The sequence below is a fragment of the Oryx dammah genome, unplaced genomic scaffold, assembly GCF_014754425.2.
Source record: "Oryx dammah isolate SB20612 unplaced genomic scaffold, SCBI_Odam_1.1 HiC_scaffold_19, whole genome shotgun sequence".
In the NCBI taxonomy this organism is placed as follows: Eukaryota; Metazoa; Chordata; class Mammalia; order Artiodactyla; family Bovidae; genus Oryx; species Oryx dammah.
The window spans coordinates 81,402,852-81,426,183 of NW_024070203.1; the positions used below are offsets into that span (position 1 = coordinate 81,402,852).

The 23,332-nt window shown below is 39.5% G+C and overlaps 1 protein-coding gene across 3 annotated transcripts in view; it reads left to right on the forward strand.

The window, feature by feature from the left end:
• The first annotated feature begins 10 nt into the window (after positions 1-10).
• Positions 11-23,332, forward strand: part of VIRMA (vir like m6A methyltransferase associated) — a 59,846-nt gene continuing 36,524 nt past the window's right edge. For 2 of the 3 annotated variants that reach the window (XM_040261061.1, XM_040261062.1), the window contains exons 1-5: positions 11-263; positions 13,056-13,171; positions 16,923-17,009; positions 18,134-18,182; positions 19,663-19,831. In XM_040261061.1, the coding sequence (XP_040116995.1) occupies positions 201-263; positions 13,056-13,171; positions 16,923-17,009; positions 18,134-18,182; positions 19,663-19,831 (484 nt within the window). In that variant the 5' untranslated portion in view covers positions 11-200. The remainder of the gene's footprint in view (positions 264-13,055; positions 13,172-16,922; positions 17,010-18,133; positions 18,183-19,662; positions 19,832-23,332) is intronic. The other variant, XM_040261063.1, reaches the window with a different exon arrangement.

Below are 23,332 nucleotides of genomic sequence, written 5' to 3' on the forward strand. Positions count from 1 at the left end.
AACGGAGAGCGCTCCCCGCCGCCTCAGAGAAGGCTGGGCAGGCGACTTCCGGCAGCGCGACGCGTAGCGATAGGTCCAGGCTTCCGGCGCCAGCGCTCTGGTCACAGGAAGTACCGTCGTCTCTCCTTCTCCTCAGCCGCTGTCGCCGAGCTTGGAGGGCTGCCCCGGAAGTCCTCCCCCTTCACCCGCCCGCGGTAAACATGGCGGTGGACTCGGCGATGGAGCTGCTATTTTTAGACACTTTCAAGCACCCGAGCGCCGAGGTACGTCTTCGCGACGTGATTCCGACCCTGTTTTTCGACTTGGGGACTCTTACCAAAAAAAAGAAAATCGTTAGGCGTGCCTCGACTTTTCCTTGTACCGATTGCCGCTTTAATTCATCGCACACTGTCCTCTCAGCCGGGGTGTGGGCGCCGCGTCTGCGGAGGGTGGCGGGAACTCCCCCACCCCCTCCTCATTTCCCTGAGTTACTTGAGGCCCCGCGTCGTCTTTGGTTGAGTCGGCTGCTCTTTGCTTTGCTTCCCCTCACCCTGCCACCAGTCCCCCCGGGTCCGCTGTGGGCCTTGAAAAGGATCCTGCGTGTCACGTTTGCTGCAAGTGGTGTTTCGATAGGGGTCTCGGACAGCTTGTGTTTGACAGTAGTGTCGGTAACTCAGCCGGTCACGTTGGTTTTCTGGTTTCCAAATTCATGCTCCTAGGTCTCTTTTCTAACGGGAGTCATGCCACCCAGGTGTGACACTCACTCGGTTGAAGACTGAAGCGTTCTCCAGTTTGCTCTGAAACTTTAATAAGCACTTATCTCTTGGAAAGATTTCACACGTAAGGACAAGAAGTACTCACACAGAACGTCCCTTGCATGGAGAATACTTGTGAAGAGGAGAGATTTGTAGTTAGACTGTAGAGGACAATTGTGTTGTCGTCTTGAGGGGTGAGAGTGGGCTGTTGTAATCGTTCTGTGTTAACTTCAGTGCCCTTGAATGTATGACTGGCTCTGCCATATGTAAACTGAATAGTTAACCAAAAGTTCCCGAAAACCGGTCAACAACGAACAGTAATGAAGTCCGTAGAGAAACCCCAGAGCTCACATTTCTCTTTCAATGTAGACGTAATTTAGACAACTTTTTACAAAATTGAGGTATAGTTGATGTACATTATTAGTTTCAAAAGTACAACATAGTGCTTTACAATTTTTATAGATTATATTACATTTAGAGATATTATAAAGTATTGGCTATATTCCCAGTGCTGTACAATATATCCTGTGTGCGCTTCGCTGTATCTTACTCTGCGACCCCATGGACTATAGACCGCCAGGCTCCTCTGTCTGTGGGATTTTACCGGCAAGAATACTGGAGTGGATTGTCATTTCCTCCTCCAGGGGATCTTTCCGATTCAGGGATCAAACCTGCATCGGCTGTGTCTCCTGTATTGGCAGTCGGATTCTTTTCCACTGCGGCCACCTGGGAAGCCCTTATCCTTGTAGCTTATTTATTCTATATGTAGAGTCGTTTGTGGACTTCCCAAGGGGCCTAGTGATAAAGAACCCGCCTGCCAATGCAGAAGACATAAGAGTCGCTTGGAGGAGGGCATGGCAACCCATTCAAGCAGTAGTCTTGCCTGCAGAATCCCATGGGCAGAGGAGCCTGGCTGGCCACAGTCCACAGGGTTACAAAGAGTTGGACTCTGCTGAAGCGACTTAGCATGCCCACATGCACAGTCATTTGTACCTTGAGGGAAAACTTTTATTTCTTCAGATAGAGATGGTAGTGGGTAGCAGATGTACTTTGGAACTTGATAAAGTAAAAACTTTGACAACTTTGGTCTTACAGCATATCATGTGCTGTGTTTATGCTAAGTTGCCTCAGTCCTGTCTGACTCTTTGTGACCCTATAGACTGTAGCCTGTCAGGCTTCTCTGTCCATGAGACTCTCCAGGCAAGAATACCAGAGTGGGTTGCCATGTCCTCCTCTAGGGGATCTTCCTGACCCAGGAGTGGAAACTGTCTTTTATGTCTCCTGCATTGACAGGTGGGCTCTTTACTACTAGTGCCACCTGGAAAGCCTCTTAGCATGTCATACTAACAGTGAATTGATAGTGGTCTTTCATTTCATGTGGGTCAAATAGCTCTGTTTGTTCAAAGACCATACGTCTCTGAATATGGTTCCAGCTATGCTTTAGAAAACTCACAGTAGAGGCAGTAGTTGGATAAGAACAAACCTATCATGAACATAGAAATAAAGAACAGTTAAAAATGAAAGAAAAGAGTATGATGAATTAGTTTAGTAGTATTCTAGTTTAGGAAGGTTAACGTCCATTCACTTAAGATATATTTAGAAATCTAGTTTTCATTCATTCTTAAGCAAGCATTGAAGACCATGGAGAGGATAGGACTGCCAGAAGGTAATAAATACCTTTTGGCAATGATTGAGGAAGACTTAGTAGAGATCACATTTGAACTGAGTCTTGGAGGAGTAGGGGTTTTGGGGGGTAGATGTTTGTCCTTAAGGAGTTTATAACTAGCATTGGAGATGAGACCCACAAAATTATGACTCAAGTTAAATAATGATGAACACCTGAAGAGACAGAGTGGAAATGCCTTGAGATTTCTTTGCTTTATTTCCAAAATACCCATCAGTGTCTGATATATTAGGACTCCAGCCAATATTTATTTAGATCCCTTTGATGGTACAAATAAAGGCTGTGTGATTTCAGGGGAGGGACAGATCACTTTCCATTTGAGAGTATCAGGGAAGACTTCATCAAGGCACGTGGCATTTGAACTTGATCTTTGGTGGATATGTTGGAGAGGATATGTTGCGCAGTTGTAGATAGGAAAGAAGGGTATTCTGGAGTAGTCATTCCTTTGGAAGGGTATGCTGAAGTAGCAGTTTGTAGTGGCCCCTGATGGACAGTTTGAAGCCATATCATGGAGTTCCTTAAATGGTCAGCAAAGGGGCATGGGCTTTATTTTGTAAGAAATAATTAGTTTTTGAGCAGGAAAATGATGTGACTAGTAAAATTAAGGTAGACTTGTACATTAGTGGGCTTCCCAGGTGGCTCAGTGGTAAAGAATCCGCCTGCAGTTCAGGTGACTTGGGTTCGATTGGAAAGATCCCCTGGAGAAGGAAATGGCAAACCACTCCACTATTCTTGCTGGTAAAATCCCATGGACAGAGGAGCCTGGTGGGCTACAGTCCATGAGATCACAAAAGAGTTGGACACAGCTTCATGACTAAGCAACAGCAAGTACTTCAGTACACTGGTACATCAATCATGCCTAAAATGGTTCAGAATAATCAGAGGTGGCAAATCAAGAAGAAAAGGTGAGACATAATGAAAACTTGAGTTAATAGACGGCGAGTAATCATTGTTAGCATTTATTGAATGTTTATTTTGTGCAAGACGTAGTCCTTTGGTAATACAAATTTAAATACATTTAAAGTTTAAATACAGTCCTTTTAAATACATTATCTCTAATCCACCCATCCTTTTGAAAGATAATTGTCCCCATATGATAGATAAGGAAACTGAGCATGAGACTTAGGAAAGTTAGGTGACTTTCCTAATGTGGCATAGCTGAATTAAGACATGCCAACGCACATTTCCTGACTCTAAAGCTGTGCAATGCTATGTCCCACTGGGACTAAGAAGGAAGGAATAGGTACATGATCAATTTTGGTTATAGAATTGACAGGATGGCAACTTCCCTGATGGTCCAGTGGTTAAGAATCCACCTTGCAATGCAGGGGATGAGCATTTGATCATTAGTCCAGTAACTAAGATCCCACATGCCTCGGTGCAACTAAGCCTATGTGCCGAGACTACTGAGCCCGTGTGCTCTGGAGCCCTCATGTCACAGCTGGAGAGGCTATGCACTGCTGTGAGAGATCCTGAGAGCTGCAGCCAGGACTTAACACAGCCAAAATAAATAAATATGTAAATAAATACTAAAAGAAAAAGAATCGCCAGGATTGCAACTCATCATGTAAGAGTAGCCAAAAATTCTCTATAACTGGAGAATTCTAGTTATAGAGAACTGGTGGAACTAGAGAATTGGTGGGCCCTGTTAGTCACAGAAAGACTTCAACACAGAAGTACTTCTTCCTTAGATAAATGTGGCTGAGTTGTGGAATCTAACTAGTCTGTTCTTCAGTTTCCTGTTACCTTTCTAGTCATAAACCTTCTGTGATTTCCCACTGTCAACCTGTCTTCCTAGGTATATGTACTCTTCTGGATATTTTAAGTGCCTACTACTTCACTGTAATATTTTTAGCTTTAAAAACACAATTCAGTCAACTTTTATTAAGCACCTGTTAAAAGTCTTTCTTTCATTATGCTAAGCACTGTAAAGATGGTGATTGCAGCCATGAAATTAAAAGACGCTTACTCCTTGGAAGGAAAGTTATGACCAACGTCTATAGCATATTAAAAAGCAGAGACATTACTTTGCCCACAAAGGTCCGTCTAGTCAAGGCTGTGGTTTTTCCAGTATTCATGTATGGGTGTGAGAGTTGGACTGTGAAGAAGGCTGAGCACTGAAGAATTGATGCTTTTGAACTGTGGTGTTGAAGAAGACTCTTGAGAGTCCCTTGGACTGCAAGGAGATCCAACCAGTCCATTCTGAAGGAGATCAGCTCTGGGTGTTCTTTGGAAGGAATGATGCTAAAGCTGAAACTCCAGTGATTTGGTCACCTCATGCAAAGAGTTGACTCATTGGAAAAGACTCTGATGCTGGGAGGGATTGGGGGCAGGAAGAGAAGGGGACGACCGAGAATGAGATGGCTGGATGGCATCACTGACTCAATGGATGCGAGTCTGAGTGAACTCGGGAGTTGGTGATGGACAGGGAGGCCTGGCATGCTGTGATTCATGGGGTCGCAAAGAGTCGGACACGACTGAGCGACTGAACTGAAGACTTGATTCTTGTCTTTTTGAAATACCACTGTAACAGGAAAGTTAAAAGAAGCAATTAGTTCAGTTAGAATTAAAAGAAGCAATTAGTTCATTGCAGCACTATTTACAATAGCCAGGATGTGGAAGCAACCTAGGTGTCAGTTGAAGATGAATGGACAAAGAAATTGTGGTACATATATACAATAGAATATTATTCAGCCATTAAAAGGAACGAATTTGAGTCAGTTGAACTGAGGTGGATGAACCTAGAGCCTGTTAAACAGAGGCTCTGGCCAACATTGTAGGCCAGAAAGAGAAAAACAAGTATCATATTTTTAACGCATATATATGGCATCTAGAAAAATGCTACTGATAAACTTATTTGTAGGGTAGGAATAGAGATGCAGACATAGAGAACAGACTTAGGGACACAGTGGGGGAAGACGAATTGAGAGGGTAGCATTGAAATGTATACATTATCATATGTGAAATAGCTTCTCACTAGCTAGTGGGAAGTTGCTTTGTAACACAGGGACCTCAGCCTGGTGCTCTGTGACCACCTAGAGGGGTAGGATGGGGTCATGTGGTTCAAGAGGGAGAGGATATATGTATACTTATAGCTGATTCACATCGTTGTACGGCAGAAACCAACACAACATTGTAAAGCAGTTATTCTCCAATTAAAAATAAATTTTAAAAAGTGTGATCTGCTATACAGTGCCTATTGGATGAATAAACATATAATATTCCTTCACAAACAATTTGAACTTAGTTTGATAAGCACTCATCTAGACTTGATCTGACTTGGCTTTTAAGAGAAGGTTGACATCTGAATGGAGTTGGGAGAGGAGTGTGGGAGAGTTCTAAGCAGAGACAGTGGCATGGATGAGGACATAAAGATGAGGAATACCAGGGCATTTTGAGGCTGTACGTTTGGAGTGATAATACTTGTCTATAAGACCAAGGAATTTGGCCTAGTGTATAGAATTAGAGAAGTGACCACTGAAAAGAAGGGAAATATTAGGTTGGTGCAAATATAATTGTGGTTTTGGACCGTGAATTTTAAATTATTAATAATTAGGCCCAAACAAATCTTTATTAATCAAAATAGGAACCATTAAAATCAACACTTTTTTGCCAGGAGAATTGAGTTTTGTTTATTCCTCTAGCATAAAAAAACCCATGCTTTGCAATTCTGTGAACTCTTGGAAAGCGTTTTCTGGGTCCTACTGGTCGTGGAAGCTTTTTCCGTGCAGAAAATTGTTGAGATGCTTGGTAGTTGGTTGGTGAGAGGTCAGGTGAATATGGCAGATGAGGCAAAACTTTATTCAACTTTTGGTGTTGGTTGTGCAAAGTATGGTCAGGTGTTGTGGAGAATTGGGCCCTTTCTGTTGACCAATGCTGACTGCAGGCGTTGGCAGTTTTTCAGTGCATCTCATTGATTTGCTGAGCATACTTCTCAGATGTAATGGTTTCATCCGGATTCAGAAAGCTGTGGTGGATCAGACAGGCAGCAGACCACCAGACAGTGACCTTGACCTTTTTCTGGTGCAGAGTTGGCTTTGGGAAGTGCTTTGGAGCATCTCAGTCCAACCACTGAGCTGGCTATCGCTGGTTATCATATACAATCCACTTTTCATTGCACATCACAATTTGATCAAGAAATGGTTCCTTGTCGTTGCATACAGTGAGAGAAGATGGGACTTCAAAATGATGATTTTTTTGATTTTTGATCAGCTCATGAGGTGTCCACTTAAAAGAGCTTTTTCACCTTTCCAATCTGCTTCAAATGCTGAACAGCCGTAGAATGGTTGATGTTGAGTTCTTTAGCAGCTTCTCGTGTAGTTGTAAGAGGATCAGCTTTGATGATGACTCTCAGTTGTCGTTGTCAACTTCCAATGGCCAGCCACTGTTCTCCTCATCTTCAAGGCTCTTGTCTCCTTCGCACAACTTGTTGAAACATCACTGCACTGTATGTTCATTAGCAGTTCCTGGGCCAAATGCGTTGTTGATGTTACAATTTGTCCCCACTGCTTTACGACCCATTTTGAACTTGTAAGAAAATTGCTTGAATTTGTGTTTTGTCTAACATCATTTCCATAGTCTAAAATAAATACAAAATAAACAGCAAGTAATAAGTCATTAGCAAAAAGAAAAAGCCAGAAATGCACATTAAAACGATAACATACCCACATTATTAAGAATGTATTCCAAAATCAAGCAGCAAATTTCAACAGTGCAAAAACTGCAGTTACTTTTGCACCAACCTAATACATAGATTTGAGAGCTGTTTAGAGGTTTAATCAATAGAACTTGATGTTTAAATGAAGAAATTATTTAGGTGTGAGAGAATGAGAAAAAATCAGTCACTCAGACAGTTTAGTTTTGGACTTGTTGAGCTTTTGGTGCCAGAGGTTCATTCAAATGGAAATGTCCAGCTGGCAGTTGGATGTAGTGGTCTGGGGCTCAGGAGAGAAGTCTTAATGGAGGTATAGATTTTTGGAGTTGACTTCCCAGCAGTGGATGAAAATTTTAGAGAAATGTAAAGGAGAAAGGGAAAGATATAGCCAACTGAATGCAGAGTTCCAGAGAATAGCAAGGAGAGATAAGAAAGCCTTAAGTGAACAATGCAAAGAAATAGAGGAAAACAATAGAATGGGAAAAACTAGAGATCTTTTTAAGAAAATTGGAGCTACCGAGGAAACATTTCATGCAAAGATGGGCACAATAAAGGACTGAAATGGAAAAGACCTAACAGAGGCAGAAGAGATTAAGAAGAGGTGGCAAGAATACACAGAACTATACAGAAAAGATCTTAATGACCCAGATAACCACAATGATGTCACTCACCTAGAGCCAGACATCCTGGAGTGTGAAGTCAAGTGGGCCTTAGGAAGCATCACTACAAGCAAAGTTAGTGAAGGTGATGGAATTCAGCTGAGCTATTTCAAATCCTAAAAGATGATGCTGTTAAAGTGCTGCACTCTGCATGCCAGCAGATTTGGAAAACGCAGCAGTGGCCACAGGACTGGAACAGGTCAGTTTTCATTTCAATCCCAAAGACAATGCCAAAGACAGTGCCAAAGGATGTACAAACTGTTGTCATTTATGCTCATTTCACATGCTAGCAAGGTAATGCTCAAAATCCTTCAAGCTCATCTTCAGTAGTACATGAACTGAGAACTTCCAGATGTACACGCTGGATTTAGAAAAGGTGGAGGAACCAGAGATCATGTCACCAACATCCATTGGATCATAGAAAAGGCAAGGAGATTTTAAAAAAAAATCTGCTTCATTGACTATGCTGAAGCCTTTGTGTGGATCACAACAAACTATGGAAAATTCTGAAAGAGATGGGAATACCAGACCACCTTACCTGTCTCCTGAGAAACCTGTCTGCAGGTCAAGAAGCAACAGTTAGAACTGGACATGGAACAACAGACTGGTTCCGAATTGGGAAAGGAGTACATCAAGGCTGTGTATTGTCACCCTGCTTATTTAATTTATGAAAGTGAAATTGCTGGTTACTCAGTTGTGTCCTACTCTCTGTGACCTCATGGACTGTAGTCCGCCAGGCTTCTCTGTCCATTTGATTTCCCAGGCAAGAATACTGGAGTGAGTTGCCATTTCCTTCTCCAGGGGATCTTCCCAACTCAGAGATCAGACCGAGTCTCCTGCATTGCAGGCAGGTTATTTGCCATCTGAGCCACCAGGGAAGATTATTTAACTTATACATCATTCTAAGTGGTGGGCTGGATGAATCCCAAGCTGGTATCATAATTGCCAGGAGAAAGATCAACAGCTTCAGATATGTAGATGATACCACTCTAATGGCAGAAAGTGAAGAGGAGCTAAAGAGCCACTTGATTGGGGTGAAAGAGGAGAGTGAAAAAACTGGCTAAGATCATGGCATCCGGTCTCATCACTTCATGGCAAATAGAGGGGGGAAAACTGGAAACTGACAGATACTCTTTTTTTGGGCTCCAGAATCACTGAAGATGGTGACTGCAGCCACAAAATTAGAAGACACTTGCTCCTTGGAAGAGAAGCCATGACAAACTTAGCATATTAAATAGCAGAGATATCACTTTGCTTACAGAAGTTCATCTAGTCAAAGCTATGGTTTTTCCTGTAGTCATGTACGGATGTGAGAGTTTGACCATAATATATAAAGTAGGGTAAGGGTTGAAAATTTGGTGGTTTCTAATTGTGGTGCTAGAGAAGACTCTTGAGAGTCTCCTTGTACAGCAAGATCAAACCAGTCGATCCTAAAGGAAATCAACCCTGAATATTCACTGGAAGGACTAATGCTGAAGCTGAAGCTGCAATACTTTGGCCACATGATGCGAAGAGCTGAATCACTGGAAAAGACCTCAATGCTGGGAAAGATGGAAGGCAGGAGAAGAAGGGGATGACAGAGGATGAGATGGCTGGATGGTATCACAGACTCAATGGACATGAGGTTGAGCAAACTTCAGGAGACAGTGAAGGACCCGGAAGCCTGGTTGGACAGGCAGAGTTGGACACAACTTAGTGACTGAACAACAACAAGCTACTCTGCCCTACTTTTCTCCCACATTTTGCCCTCCAGCCTTTGTGAACTACGCCTGTAACTTCTTGAAGCTTCCTGGTTCTTATTTGCATTCCTTTTGTGCATGCTTCTCATTTTGCCTATAAAGCTTTCTCCCTCTGTTCCACTGATTCTTGTTTTCCTTAAAGATTTACTTAGATCAGGTGGTACTTCTTTTGGGAAGCCTTTCCTGACATTCTTCTTTTCCCCTCACAAATGTTTGCCTACAATCTCATTTAGGTAAGTACTCCTTCCAATTTGAAGTTTTCTGTATGAGTCTGTATCATAGTAATTTGTCTGTTTGTCTACCACAATAGATTGTACCTTTATGGTAGGTCTTGTCTTTTTATTCTCAGGACCTAGCATACCTTGGGAGAAGGCAATGGCTCCCCACTCCAGTGCTCTCGCCTGGAAAATCCCATGGGCGGAGGAGCCTGGTGGGCTGCAGTCCATGGGGTCGCAAACAGTCGGACACGACTGAGCGACTTCACTTTCACTTTTCAGTTTCATGCATTGGAGAAGGAAATGGCAACCTACTCCAGTGTTCATGCCTGGAGAATCCCAGGGACGGGGGAACCTGGTGGGCTGCTGTCTATGGGGTCACACAAAGTCGGACACGACTGAAGTGACTTAGCAGCAGCAGCAGCATACCTTGAAACATTATAAACATTTAATAAATGTTTAGAAATAAATATTGAATAAAAATGATAGCAACTAATATAGAAACTCTTCTACTTACAAGCAAAATACATGTTGAAAGGCTGTAAAACCTTAAGTTCATTTTTTAGGTCCACAGTGACTATACCCTAACTACTACTAATACCCTTCATTAAATAACAGAGGGGCAGGGTGGAGGAGGATAGAATAAGTAAAGTTTTGTTCTAAGTTTCCGTTGTAAATATTAGTGGTAATTTTTAACTGTATAAGCAAAGGAGCTTCTATACAGTAGATTTTTTAAATAAAGGAGTTATTTACAGGAAGGAAACATAGAACCAAAGTTTGAGGCAGAATGCTTATTTCTTTTATAAAAATCTACTGTAGTATTTATTGAATACCTACAGTATATTTGTAATAGGATACAATTTCAGCTGCTGCCATCAAGTCAGGATAACGGTGGGTTAGATAAAATAAGACTGTCTCTCTCAATCTGACTGTGAGTATTCTAGGGCTAACGTGACAGCTCTTCATTGTCAGGGACAGGCTTTTCTGTTCTCTTTCTCTCTCATTCTTAGGGTATCTCCTGCATTGTCCAAGACAGCTCACTGTAACGTGTGTTCTAGAAAAGCAGCAGAGTATAGAAGAAGAGGTGGCAGGAGGTTCTGAAGTCATGACTTTCTCTTTAAGGACACGACCCAGAGTTGCCTACATCATTTCCATTTACATCCCATTGATGGAATCTAGCAATCACATGTTCACACTGGCTTCCCAGAATCTAGGAGACTCAGTTCACTTGTGCCTAACTTTAAGAGAGTTGTATTGGAAAACAACTAGCAGTCAGCCTCAATTCATGTTCATGTTGTTTCTTGTATATCTTTGCGAGTATAAAGTACATTTGAATAGTTAAATTAAGATTTCTAGATCTACATATTTGGTTATACTTAATCTCTGAGTTTAAAGTGCAAAATTAGAAAGTTATCCTCTGTCCCATTTTAGGAAAGACTCATTTGACCAGTCTTCTGATCTGTTGAGAGACACAGTATTCTTTGCAGCTTCAAGAGCACTCAGGACTCAGTCCTTTTAGGTGCAAATTATATGAACCATTTTTGTTAAAAATTTCAGTCACCAGGCAGTGATGGTTGGCTGCTTGTTGCAGAGCATGGGCTCAAGGGCGTGGGGGCTTCAGTAGTTGCGGCTGGCTAGAGCATGGAGTTGTAGCTGAACTGCTAGGAAAACTTGATATAAAATAATAGTCCAAAAACAGTGTGAAAAATTTCTTCTAAAATTATTAATCACAAGAGCTAGTTTGTCTGATCTTGTGTCAAGTGATACAGAGAAATAAATGTACACTAAATTTATGGTATCCATTTATGTTATGATAAATTCTTTTTAAAAAATATTTATTTATTGCTCTATTTGGCTGTACCAGGTCTTAGTTGTGGCCCGAGGGATCTTTGATCTTCGTTGCGCCCTGCAGGTTCTTTAGTTGCAGCATGTAGGGTCTAGTTCCCTAGCCAGGGAGTGAACCCAGGCCCCATGCATTGGGAGCTCAGAATCTTAGCCACTGGAACACCAGGGAAATCCCGATAAATTCTTAAGTTTGTGGATTTTTTCCTCTTTTTTAGATTTGAGAGGGTTTACCTTATCTAATCAGTACCTGAATGACTTCCTTTGATCTCTTGATATTAGTTAGTATATAAGTTTGGTAAACTAAGCTAATTTAAGAGATTCACTATCTATCATCTATAATTCAGAAATTGAAAAAATGACAGGAAAAATCTGCCCTGAATTCATCAGGCCATATGCTATGCTTTGAACTGACTTTATGCTTGTTATAATCTTTACTTAGTGTGAACGTTTATACATTTGCTGCAGAAGTATTAATGTTTTGGTTACAAGTTACTGTCGCAGAAACTACTGGGGTGTTAAGTAATATGCAGTATTTGTATCATTAGTTTCTAAAAATCTTAAAAGTCAGGATTCTGAATGCCTCTGGCTCCAGAGGTTTCCACTAAAGCAGCAGTCCCCAACCTTTTTGGCACCAGGGGCCGGTTTTGTGGGAGACAGCATGACTGCGGGTGGGGGGTCCTGGTCTGGGGACGATTCTCATAAGGAGCGTGCCGCCGCGGTCCCTCATGTGTGTTGGATCCACACTTCTATGAACATGGAATGCCACCAGTGAGCCGGGGGGGGGGCGAGCTTGGGGCAGCGTGAGTGAGGGGGAGCTGCTGTCACTGCAGGTGACGCTTCGTTTGCTTGCCTGCCGCTCACGCCCTTCCGTGTGGCCCCTTCCAGCCTGTGGCCAGGGCTTGGGGACCCCTGCAGTAGGGATTATTGGTCTGTATTGGCCCGGGCAAGACACCCAGGAAGCAGATGCAGAAAATGTTGTTGTACAAGGGGAGGGACTTAACCAGGTACATTTTATCATCAGCTGTTTTTTTTTTTTTTAACTTTTGGCTGTGCTGGGTCTCCGTTGCTGCATTGGAGTTTCTGTGGTTGGTGGCCAGTGGGGGCTGTTCCGTAGTTGCAGTGCCTGGGCTTCTCATCGTGGTGGCTTCTCTTGTTGCAGGGCATGGGCTCTAGGGCGTGTGGCTTCAGTAGTTGTGGCTGGCGGGCTCTAGAGCGTGGGCTTGGTAGAGGGGGTACATGAGCTTAGTTGCTCCGTAGCGTGTGGAATCGTTATCCGGGACCAAGGGGTCAAACCACGTCCCCTGCATTGGCAGGCAGATTCTTAACCACTGGATCACTAGGAAAGTCCCTCATTGGCTATTTTTAAAAATGGTTTTTACACCATTTATAATATAATAGCACTGTTTTAATGATAGTGTTTATTTAAAAATTATTTGTGACATTCTAAATGAAACAAATTGAAGGTGAATACATTTTGACTAGACAAAGTGTTTTGCTTACAGTATATTCTTCTCTTTTCTTAAAGCAAAGTTCTCATATAGATGTGGTTCGTTTTCCATGTGTGGTTTATATAAATGAAGTTCGAGTCATACCCCCGGGAGTAAGAGCCCATAGCAACTTGCCTGACAATAGAGCATATGGGTGAGTCAGTTTTCTTTTTTAAAAGTGTTTTTGACTAAAGATGACCTAGAAACATACTTCCAAATGCAAAAATATTTTGTAAGTTAAAAAAACAAACAAAAATAAAACTTTATTCAGTTTTAGTTATGTTGCATTATAATTGACTTTTAAGTTTTCTGTATAATCCATATGTTACTGTAAACTTGAAAAGAGTAATTATTTGACCTAAGTACTAGATTAAGTTTTTCTTTCTTCATTTCCTTTTTTTTTTTAATTGGTAGAAATAGGTTTATATTTTCCAAACTATTGTAGGGTGGCACAATAGAGTAGACAGAGTATTTTTAATGTGCTGTTTTCCTTGAAAATAAATGCATCTGTAATATTGAGAAATATATCTTTTATTATGTTACATTTTTTATATTATAGTGTTAGTTTTCATGCCTTATTGGTGATCATCTTAGCCTGATACATGTGTCTTTTTGTAAATATGTAGCTTCACATTAGCCGTTAGTTGTACTGAGCAAGTAGTTACTTGAGCATCATTTCTCTTTTTTAAGGTCTGTGGGAAATAAACCAAATGTAAGACATTGTTCCTAATGTGGAGTTGTTTTTTTAATTATTCTTTTTTTTTGGTTGTGCTGTGAGGCTTGCAGGATCTTAGTTCCTTGACCAGAGATGGAACCCAAGTCATGGCAGTGAAAGTTCCTTACCACTGGACTGACAGGGAGCTCCCTAATGTGGGGTTGTTGATAACTTTAACAACTGACACAAAACAGAGGAATTTGATCTTTGTTATAACGTGAATAATCATCATCATCTTTTGATTTTAATTACATGAATTGGAGATAAAAGCTAAATTTTGGTTATGGAAGCATGAATATGTATAATAAATATATCGGTAGGTTCTTAGCTTATAGCCTAGGTATCAATGCCACATTGTGACATGTCCATGCTTTGATAGCTCAGTTTCTGTTACACGAAAGAGTTAAGCCAGCTATGTAGTAGTGGCTGGTACAGTACAGACTCAAAGTTAAGGGTTCATTTCTTCATAGTTGTGAAAAGTAGTTTGTTATTTGTAGAGTGGATATAAAATTCTTCAGATGTTTTCAGGTCATTCAAAGGTAAAACATAAAAACAAAGCAATAAGAATGATTAATGTTTGTATGACAGATCATTATAGTTAACTTTTTTGCCACATGTAAGGGAATAAAAACTCCTGTTTTCTTGTGTTTCTTTCTACTTTCTCTAGAATGTAGAATGAGAAAGATGGAGTAATGATAGGGTATCCAGCAGACTTCTCTAATTGCACTGCTTTGGGGCAAGAAGGCTCTATTGTTACCTGCTGCTGTGTAACAAACCTCAGCAAATTTAGCAACTTAATCCCCCACTATTTCTGAGGGTCAGGAACTTGGGTGCTGCTTGCTTGGCTCAGGTTCCCTCATGAGGTTATAACCAAGTTATAGGCCTCGGGTTGCAATCTCAGAAGATTTGACTGAGGCTGGGGAATTTTCGAAGCCCACTGACATGACTGTTGGCGAGAGACCTTCAGTTGTTTGCCAGGAGATCCTTTCTGTGGGTCGCTGTGTCACAGCATGGGTTCTTCCAGGGTGAGTGATCCAAGAATGAGAGTGAGAGAGTATGCCCAAGAAGGAAGCCACAGTCGCTGTATTTTGTAACTTAATATCAGAAATAGCATAGGTCACATACTTCAATATAACTGCTTTTACTATATTCTGTTGACTACATATTCTGCTTGTACAGTGTGGGAGCTATACAGGGGGGTAACTGTCAGGAAGCGGGAGTCTTTGGGGTCTATTTTGGAGGCTGGCTGTAACAGCGGGCAAAATGGATCCCTTGTCATTAGCTGCAGTGGGTAAGAGCATTACGTTTCCCCTCTTCTCTCTCTCCTTTTTCTTAGCTGGGAATAAATGACTGTTCATGTTTTAATAATTCCAAACATGAAATTGTTACCAGAAACAGCGTTATACACAATATGTTATAAACCATAAGATGAAGTACTAATTCAGTAATACAGATGTATTGGTTTGGCCAAAATGTTCATTCAGGTTCTTCCACTACATTTTATGGAAAAACCTGGAAGAACTTTTTGGCTGACCAGTAAGATATTGGGAAGCCTGGAATCTCAAGGTTGAAAGTTAATGTTAGAGGTCATATATTTGTGCAGCACACTTTATGATCATACTCTCATTACAAAATTCAGAACTGTGTAAGGTAAAATTAAAATCCTTACAATCCCTCTATTCTGAGAGAAGCTTAGCATTTTGATGTCCTGTGTTTTTAAATGTATATGTGAGCATTTGAGGGGGCTTCCCAGGTGAAGCATTTGTGTGTGTATATGTATATATGTGTGTATATGTATATTTTTTGGGGGGAGGATAGGTATATCTTACGTGAGATTAGGTTTTAGAGTCAACAATTTTTAAGATGAAAATCTTGTAAAGTCAGACTACGTGGATTCATTAAAGCACTTTTCAGCGACCAGGACGTGAGTCTTTTTTGCCTCCAGAGGAAATAATTTGCATTTCAACCCATTTTTCTCTTCTTTTGGAGGCCAGGGTCTGGTTATAAGCCAAAAGGTAGGAGGAGAGAGACTGGAGTTGTTGAGCACATACAGTTGAATTAGGGTGAGATAAAGTGTATGATGCTGTTCTGACCCAGGCGTGCACTGTTCTGTGTATTCCTTTATTTCATTTAACATTATGTCAGGAGTACTTCACTGCATTTAAATTTATTTGAAAATACGATTTCTAATGACTGCATAATCTTAACAAATCACTGTACTGTCATTTATTTGTCTAGTTCCTAAAGTGGGGACTGTTAGATGGTTTTTAGTTTTCAGATTTTTAGTATAATGAATCTCCTCTTGAAAAAAAAAAACTTTGTATATCAGTGTTTCCATAGAAACACTTTGTAATGAAAAGTATTTTTAGATTGAATGATGTGAACATTTTCTCAGTCTCCTGAGTTGTATTGCCATATTGTCTTTCAGAATGGTTGTACCTGTTTGTATTTCTACCAGAAATACATAAGGGAATCTCTTCCATGGTACTTTGGGCATTACACTTTTTACCATTTAGATTTTTTGTGAATAAACAAAGCATGTGTTGTCTAAAAACTGATTTTAGTTAAGGCAAAGGAATTTCAGCCAAGGGTATATAGTAAGATTTCATTCTAATGCAAATTAAATAGGCTTTAAACTTTACTAGGTAAGTCTATAAAAAAAGATTTATGTAAATTAATGCTATACAAATTGGAGTTTAAGCTTTAAGTCACAGTTTAGGGCTCTGATGTTCAAATTGTTATAGTCCTGTATGAATATGAGTTAAGCTGAAATTAAATGGTAATTATTATTTACAACTTAAACTTAACTCCTGATTCTTTTTTGCTAATAAAATAATGATATAAAGAATAAAAAAAACTATATATCTTGATTAATTAGCATTTTCCATTAAAATGCGTAAAAAAATTTAAATGTCTGTGTGTTTTAAAATGGTCCAAGCAGCAAGCAAAAGATACTTGATGGCTAAAAACTTCTCAGTAATATTCAAAGTGAATAGTTGACTACTTGAGAATTGGATTGTGAATAAAATGACAGGAAATATTGCAGTTAACTCTGTGTTTTATTTAAATATTGGGAATATTTTATCTTAATTCTGGACTTGCTCTTACATTTGTACTTACTTTGTTTTTTGTTTTAATTTAGGAACTGGTTATTGTAAAGGCTGATGTTTCACCTTTGTTTCATTCACAGGGAGACCTCACCGCATACATTTCAGTTAGACTTATTCTTTAACAATGTCAGCAAACCAAGTGCCCCGGTTTTCGATAGGCTGGGAAGGTATGTACTTACTGGGTAATCTCACCAGACATTCATAAATTAGTAAGCAAAAGCTTTTTATTCTTTCGATAGATTGGGAAGGTATATACTTACTAGGTAATCTCTCCAGACACTCATAAGTTAGTAAGCGAAACCTTTTTATTCTTTTGGTAGAAGAAAAGACTACATATGATAGTAGACCCAAGAATTTGGTTTAATTTTAACAGTTGACAATATTAAGGAAATGTCATGCTCCTAAGAACAAGTTGTGTTTATTTATAAAATAAAACTTTAAATGCATGAAACAGCCATCTTTTGTTTGATTTTTATTGGTGTATGCATTTCTGGTACATATCACATGATTTGGTAATAACCTTCTAATTTGGAAAATATTACATTTTGATTCTTAAAGCCCTCTATAAATGCATTGAGATTTTATCTGTGGTTTTTTACGTCACACTGCTTCATAATTTAAAATTCCATAGCCACATTTTTGTAAAATGAGAATTTTATTAATAGCTACCCCTACTTTGAATGATTTAATGCATACTGACTAGGTATTATTAATACTGGTTGTTTTGATATCTGCAGATTAATTAACCATTAAATGGTTTAACTCATTTATAAAATAAAAAATTTTAAAGGCAGCTTAAAAATGGAGATTTTCCTATCCCTGTCAGAAAGTAAATTTTTTAGACTTTGCTTATTCTTTTATTGATTCTCCATTCATTTATTATTAAATTACATTGATAATTTAACCTTTTTTTTAAAATGAAGGGAGCCTAGGTAATCTGATGCAGCGAATTTTTAATATATAGAATTTTTTTTTAAGTTGGTACCTACCTGATAAAATAGGTGCTTTTTAAAAATAAGACTATAGGGCTGTGGATCTCTGATCTGGCTGTGTGGTAGAATTACAGGGGTGCTTTTAAACAAACCTTGACATCTACACTCACCTGGAAGCAATTGAACTAGAATCTGGGGGGTTTGTTTTATACTTGATATCATTTTGTGGCGAGTAAATTAAATCCAAACCTCGTAGTGTATTAAAATAAAAATCTAGTGTTTGATTGAAATATTTGAATCTTCATGAACTGTGATGTTCAGTGTTTGAACCTATGTATTTGTTCCTCCTCTTTTAACAGCCTGGAATATGATGAGAATACTTCCATCATCTTTAGACCCAACTCAAAGGTAATCGTGGAAGTCAGTTTTCAGCTTGTTTCTACTATTGTTCTCACCTCCATTCAGAGTTTTTGATCCAGATAAACCCAGTGATGCAGAATGTTAGCTTATTTTGTTCTAGTTCTGCAGAATTTCATCATTTCTTGTCTGATTCCTTTGTATTCCAGAAGCTGTTTTCAAATGGAGCAAAAACATTGTAATGCTATTATCTACCTATGTAGCTCTTCATTCTAATTTCATACTTGGGTCAGGAAAAAGCCAGCATCTGCTTTTCCTTTTTTTCATTTAGGTGGGCGAATTTTGAAGATGATGGGCAGGTAAATTATTAAACACCATTGTATCTTAATTAAGGTGTCTTTTTAAAAATTCATATTTCATACTTCTTCCTTGCATATCAGAAGTGTGTCTTTTTTCTTGATACCAAATGCCATTCTAAAAGCATCTAAAAGATCTGAATCATGAAAGAGCCAAAGTCTAACTATAATGATGATCTAGTATGGGACTATTCAGCTTGCTGTTTGTGTTTGGTGAAGGAGTACTTAATATTCTGCACGTTGTTTAGACTAAAAATCATGTTCTCTATCTCTTTATCTTCTTTCTAGTGATTTTTCTGTTCAGAGTCTGTCAGTCCATGGGTATAATCTTTGAGCCTTACTTCTGGTCCCTTTGCTGGAGTTTGCTAAGATGAGCAAGGAAAATAATAATTTCTTTCTCTAGAAGGGATTCCATTACCACTTATTATTTCATCTTTACCCAACATTATAGAGTGGGAGAAGAACTCCGAAGTCAGGGACTTTGGTTTCGGGGTTTTCCTGCTGACGCTCTCATTTTCTTATTTGTTGTTAATATTTCTGTTGCTGGTAGATAAGCTCTGAAAAATGTAAAATTATTTTATAAGGAAATATTGAGAGTTAATGGCCTTGATAAAGTCTTTGATCTTCTTAGGATAAAGTGTCTTTGCAAAAATAATTTGTTTAATGCCTCTGATTACCCTTACTTTTTAAGTATGGGATGGGTATATAGAATATACCTGATTTGCATGTATGAGTTGGGCATTTATTAATAAAAAGAATGCCATATAATTTTATGGGCTTTATAATTCTTGAGACTGGACACAATTTGTACTTTTGTGTATCTTCATGACCTGTGTAACTATTTGGGTTTAATTTATTAATTGGCAGTAACTCTCTTCTAATTTCCTTTTTATTTCTCTTCTCTTGGTTAGGAATCTGGTTATGCTTTTTGAATAGAATTGACCTAAAGTATAGGACTGAGGAGATATAGTCTTGAGACAGTTTTAGATATGATAACTCTAGAGGGCCATGTAAAAGTTGTGCCTCAGGGTGAATTTCCACCAATATTGATCTTTGCCTTTTCAGCATGCTTATTAGTTGAACCCACAGAGTAATTTGATACCAGTTTACTTCTGACATATTAAAACATTAATTTGAAAGATATCTCTTCCCCTATCCCCCTCCCACCAAATCAGGTAAATACTGATGGTTTGGTGCTGAGAGGCTGGTACAACTGTCTGACGCTGGCAATATATGGATCAGTGGACAGAGTCATCAGTCACGACAGAGATTCCCCTCCACCTCCACCTCCTCCTCCACCGCCTCCCCAGCCACAGCCAAGTGTGAAAAGGAATCCAAAGCATGGTGAGAATTTTAAATTTGGTTTTATCATTGAAACTTTCTTTCAGTACAGTGGGAAAGGTAACTCAAAGAACTCTTGTATCTTTTGAACTTTGTTTAAGGCTTGACAAGTTATCTGTCAGTCTTCCATTCTTTCTTAGAAGAGTTTCTTTTTCTGCTGAAGTGGTTGCATTTTATTTTCTTCCTGTACTTTCCAAAAATGCTTTTTTAATCTGAGGTTTTTTGTTTCTTTAAAATATATAAATGACAATAGAATCCATGGTTATTTGTGATTTACTATGAAAATTATCTCAGAGCATTAGAGAATGGGGCTTCCTTGGTGGTCCAGTGGCTGAGACTGTGTGTGCCCAGTGCAGGGAACCCGGGTTGGATGCCTGGTCAGGGAATTAGATCCCACAAGCCACAACTAAGAATTCTCATACTGCAACTAAAGATCCCACATGCCACAATTAAGGCCTGGTGAAGCCAAATAAATAGTATTTAAAAAAAGAGAGGAAGAGGGGCCAGAGCTTCCTCTTTCTGGCATGTGAGGACACATGCCAGAGGCAGTTGTCTGCACACCAGGAAGAGAGCTCTCATAAAACACGAGCATGCTGGCATCAGATGTCAGACTCCTTGGCCTTCAGAAGTACATGAAATAAATGTTTATTGTTTAATAAAAAAAAAAAGGCAATAAATTTGGTATCTGTTAATGGCATTTCTTTTATCAGATTTCTTTATATGTCTCAACCTTGGCTAAAGGAGATTTTCCCCTTTTGGGAAAATAAAAACTCTAGGGACTTCCCTGGCAGTCCACTGATAAGACTCTGCACTTTCAGTGTAGGTGGCGAGGGTTCAGTTTCTGATTGGGGAGGTAAGATCCCACATACAATGAAGCATGGCTCCCAGAAAACGCCCCCACAAACCCACCCACCCGCCTGAAACAAAACAAGGCATAAGCCTTCTGTTAAACTTCAGTGACTTTCCTTATATAAAGCAGGCAGTTAGGCTTATGTTTTCCAGGGTCTGTTTTCTTCATTTGGTATTACTCATTATAAGAAGGAGATTGAACTAGTGGAACTAAGGAGATTTGGGAATACATTTTGAAATTACAGTTGAGGTCATAGGGAAAAATAGTTTGCTTTACAGTTAGCATTTTATGAGTACAAATAAAATGACCATTGTTTTTCTTAATCCTTATATAATACTGTAGTGTGAAGTCTTTGTCTTTGATGATGGACACACACTATAGTTTAATCTTTTTTCTTGGATCTTATCTGCTAAGCACAGTTAATATTTCACTTTTCTTTGTAGCCTTCATTCTTCTGTGCTCATTTGTCTTTTTTTCTAGACTGTGAGCTTTTTGTGGGCAGAGAAATATATTTTACTTGTATCTGTATCTTTGGTCTTTTTTGTAAATTTTATTTATATAAAACAAAAACAGTTTATCCATTTCACTCACCCCCACCCTCCACGCTCTGGAAACCACCAACCAGTCTCTGTGTCTATGAGCTTGTTATTGGTGTTCTTTTTAAACTTACTTTTTTTAGCTTGTACATTTAAGAGAGATCATATAGTATTTGGCTTTCTCGGTCTGATTTATTTCACAGAGCATAATGCCCTTGAGGTCCATGTTGTTGCAGATGGCAAGATTTCTTTCTTTTTTTATGGCTGAATAATATTCCATTGTACTGATATGTATATGGAATAACACATACGCACCTTCCACATTGTCTTCAGTCTGTCATCTGTTGATAGACGTTTACCTTGTTTCTTGGCTACTGTACGTAATGCTGCAGTGGACATGGGAGTGCATAGAACTTTTCAAATTAACATTTTTATTTTCTGGGGTAAATGACTCAGAAATGGAATTGCTGGATCATTATGTTGGTTCTACTTTTAATTTTTTGAGGAACCTTCCTACTGTTTTCCTTTTATTAGCAGCACCAGTTTACCTTCTCACCAGCAGTACACAAAGATTTCTTTTTCTCCACGTTTTCACCAACAGTTGTTATTTCTAGTCTTTTGGTAATAGTCACTCTCTGGTGGCCTAGTGGTAAAAGAATCCACCTGCCAAGCAGGAGATGTGGGTTTGATCTCTGGATTGGGAAGATCCCCTGGCAAAGAAAATGGCAACCCACTCCAGTATCTGTGCCTAGGAAATCCCATGGACAGAAGAGTCTGGTGGGCTACAGTACCTGGGGTAGCAAAGGGTCGGACACAACTTAGAGACGAAAAAAGCCACAAATTCTGACAGGCGTGAAGTGATACCTCATTGTGGTTTTGACTTGCATTTCCATGTTAATTAATGATGTTGAGCATCGTTCCATGTACCTTTTGTTTGTTCTAATAGGTTTTTGATGGAGTCTTCAGATATATCCGACTCTTGTGACTCCATGGATTGTAGCCTGCAGACTCCTCTGTCCATGGGATTCTCCAGGCAAGAATACTAGAGTAGGTTGCCATTTCCTTCTCTAGGGAATCTTCCCGACCCAGGGATCGAACCTGTGTCTCCTACATTGGCAGGTGAATTCTTTACCATGGAGCCACCTGGGAAGTCCAATGGAATCTGTAGGGTTTTCTGTGTATTATATACGTTTTCCCTGCTCTCTGAAAGTGTGTTCCTGTGAAACCTTTTGTAGGCCAGAATGATATAAAGTGAAGAAACAATTACCTTAGGACACATCTTGCTACTGGATGTACAAAGTCAATTGGGATAAAGCACGGATGCTCACAGACATCATTCAGAGCTGTGGTGGCTTAATGCTGAGATGCTAAGTGTAGTTGCTGGGGAAGGAGCTTGGTAGTACCACTCTGACTTTTTTTGGGTTACGATCCCTCTATAACAGCTCACTGCAAAGTTTATTTGGTTAGTGAAAACAGGTGCTAACATAAAGTTTTTGTAAATGTAAAGTGGCTTAAAGTGAACTTCTAAAAATCAGGTCACAGAGTTGGAGGCGACTGAACTGCTAAGATCACACACGTGATGTGGTACAATCTCTCGGTGCCTGCTTTGTTGGGAGTGTTTATCTTAAATTGATTTCAGTTTTGTCAAATTATTTTACTGTATCTGTTGAGATGATCGTATGACTTTGATCCTTCATTTTGTTAACATACCACGTTGACTAATGCGCAGATGCTAAACCTCCCTTGCATCCCTGGAATAAATCCCACAGGATCATGGTGTATGATCCTTTTAGTGTGCTATAGAATTCAGCTTGCTGATAGTTTATTGAGGATATTTGCATGTATGTTCATCAGGGATATTGACCTGTACCTTTCTGTTTTATTTTTAACTTATTTATTTTAAATTGGAGAACATAACTTTCTTTCTTGGGCTTCTCAGTGATAAAGAATCTGCTTGGGAAGCAGGAAACAGGGGTTTGATTGTTGGGTTGGGAAGATCCCCTGGAGAAGGAAATGGTAACCTGCTCCAGTATTCCTTGCTTGGAAAATTACATGGACAAAGAAGACTGGTGGGCCACAGTCCATGAGGTCGCAAAGAGTCAGACACAACTGAGCGAC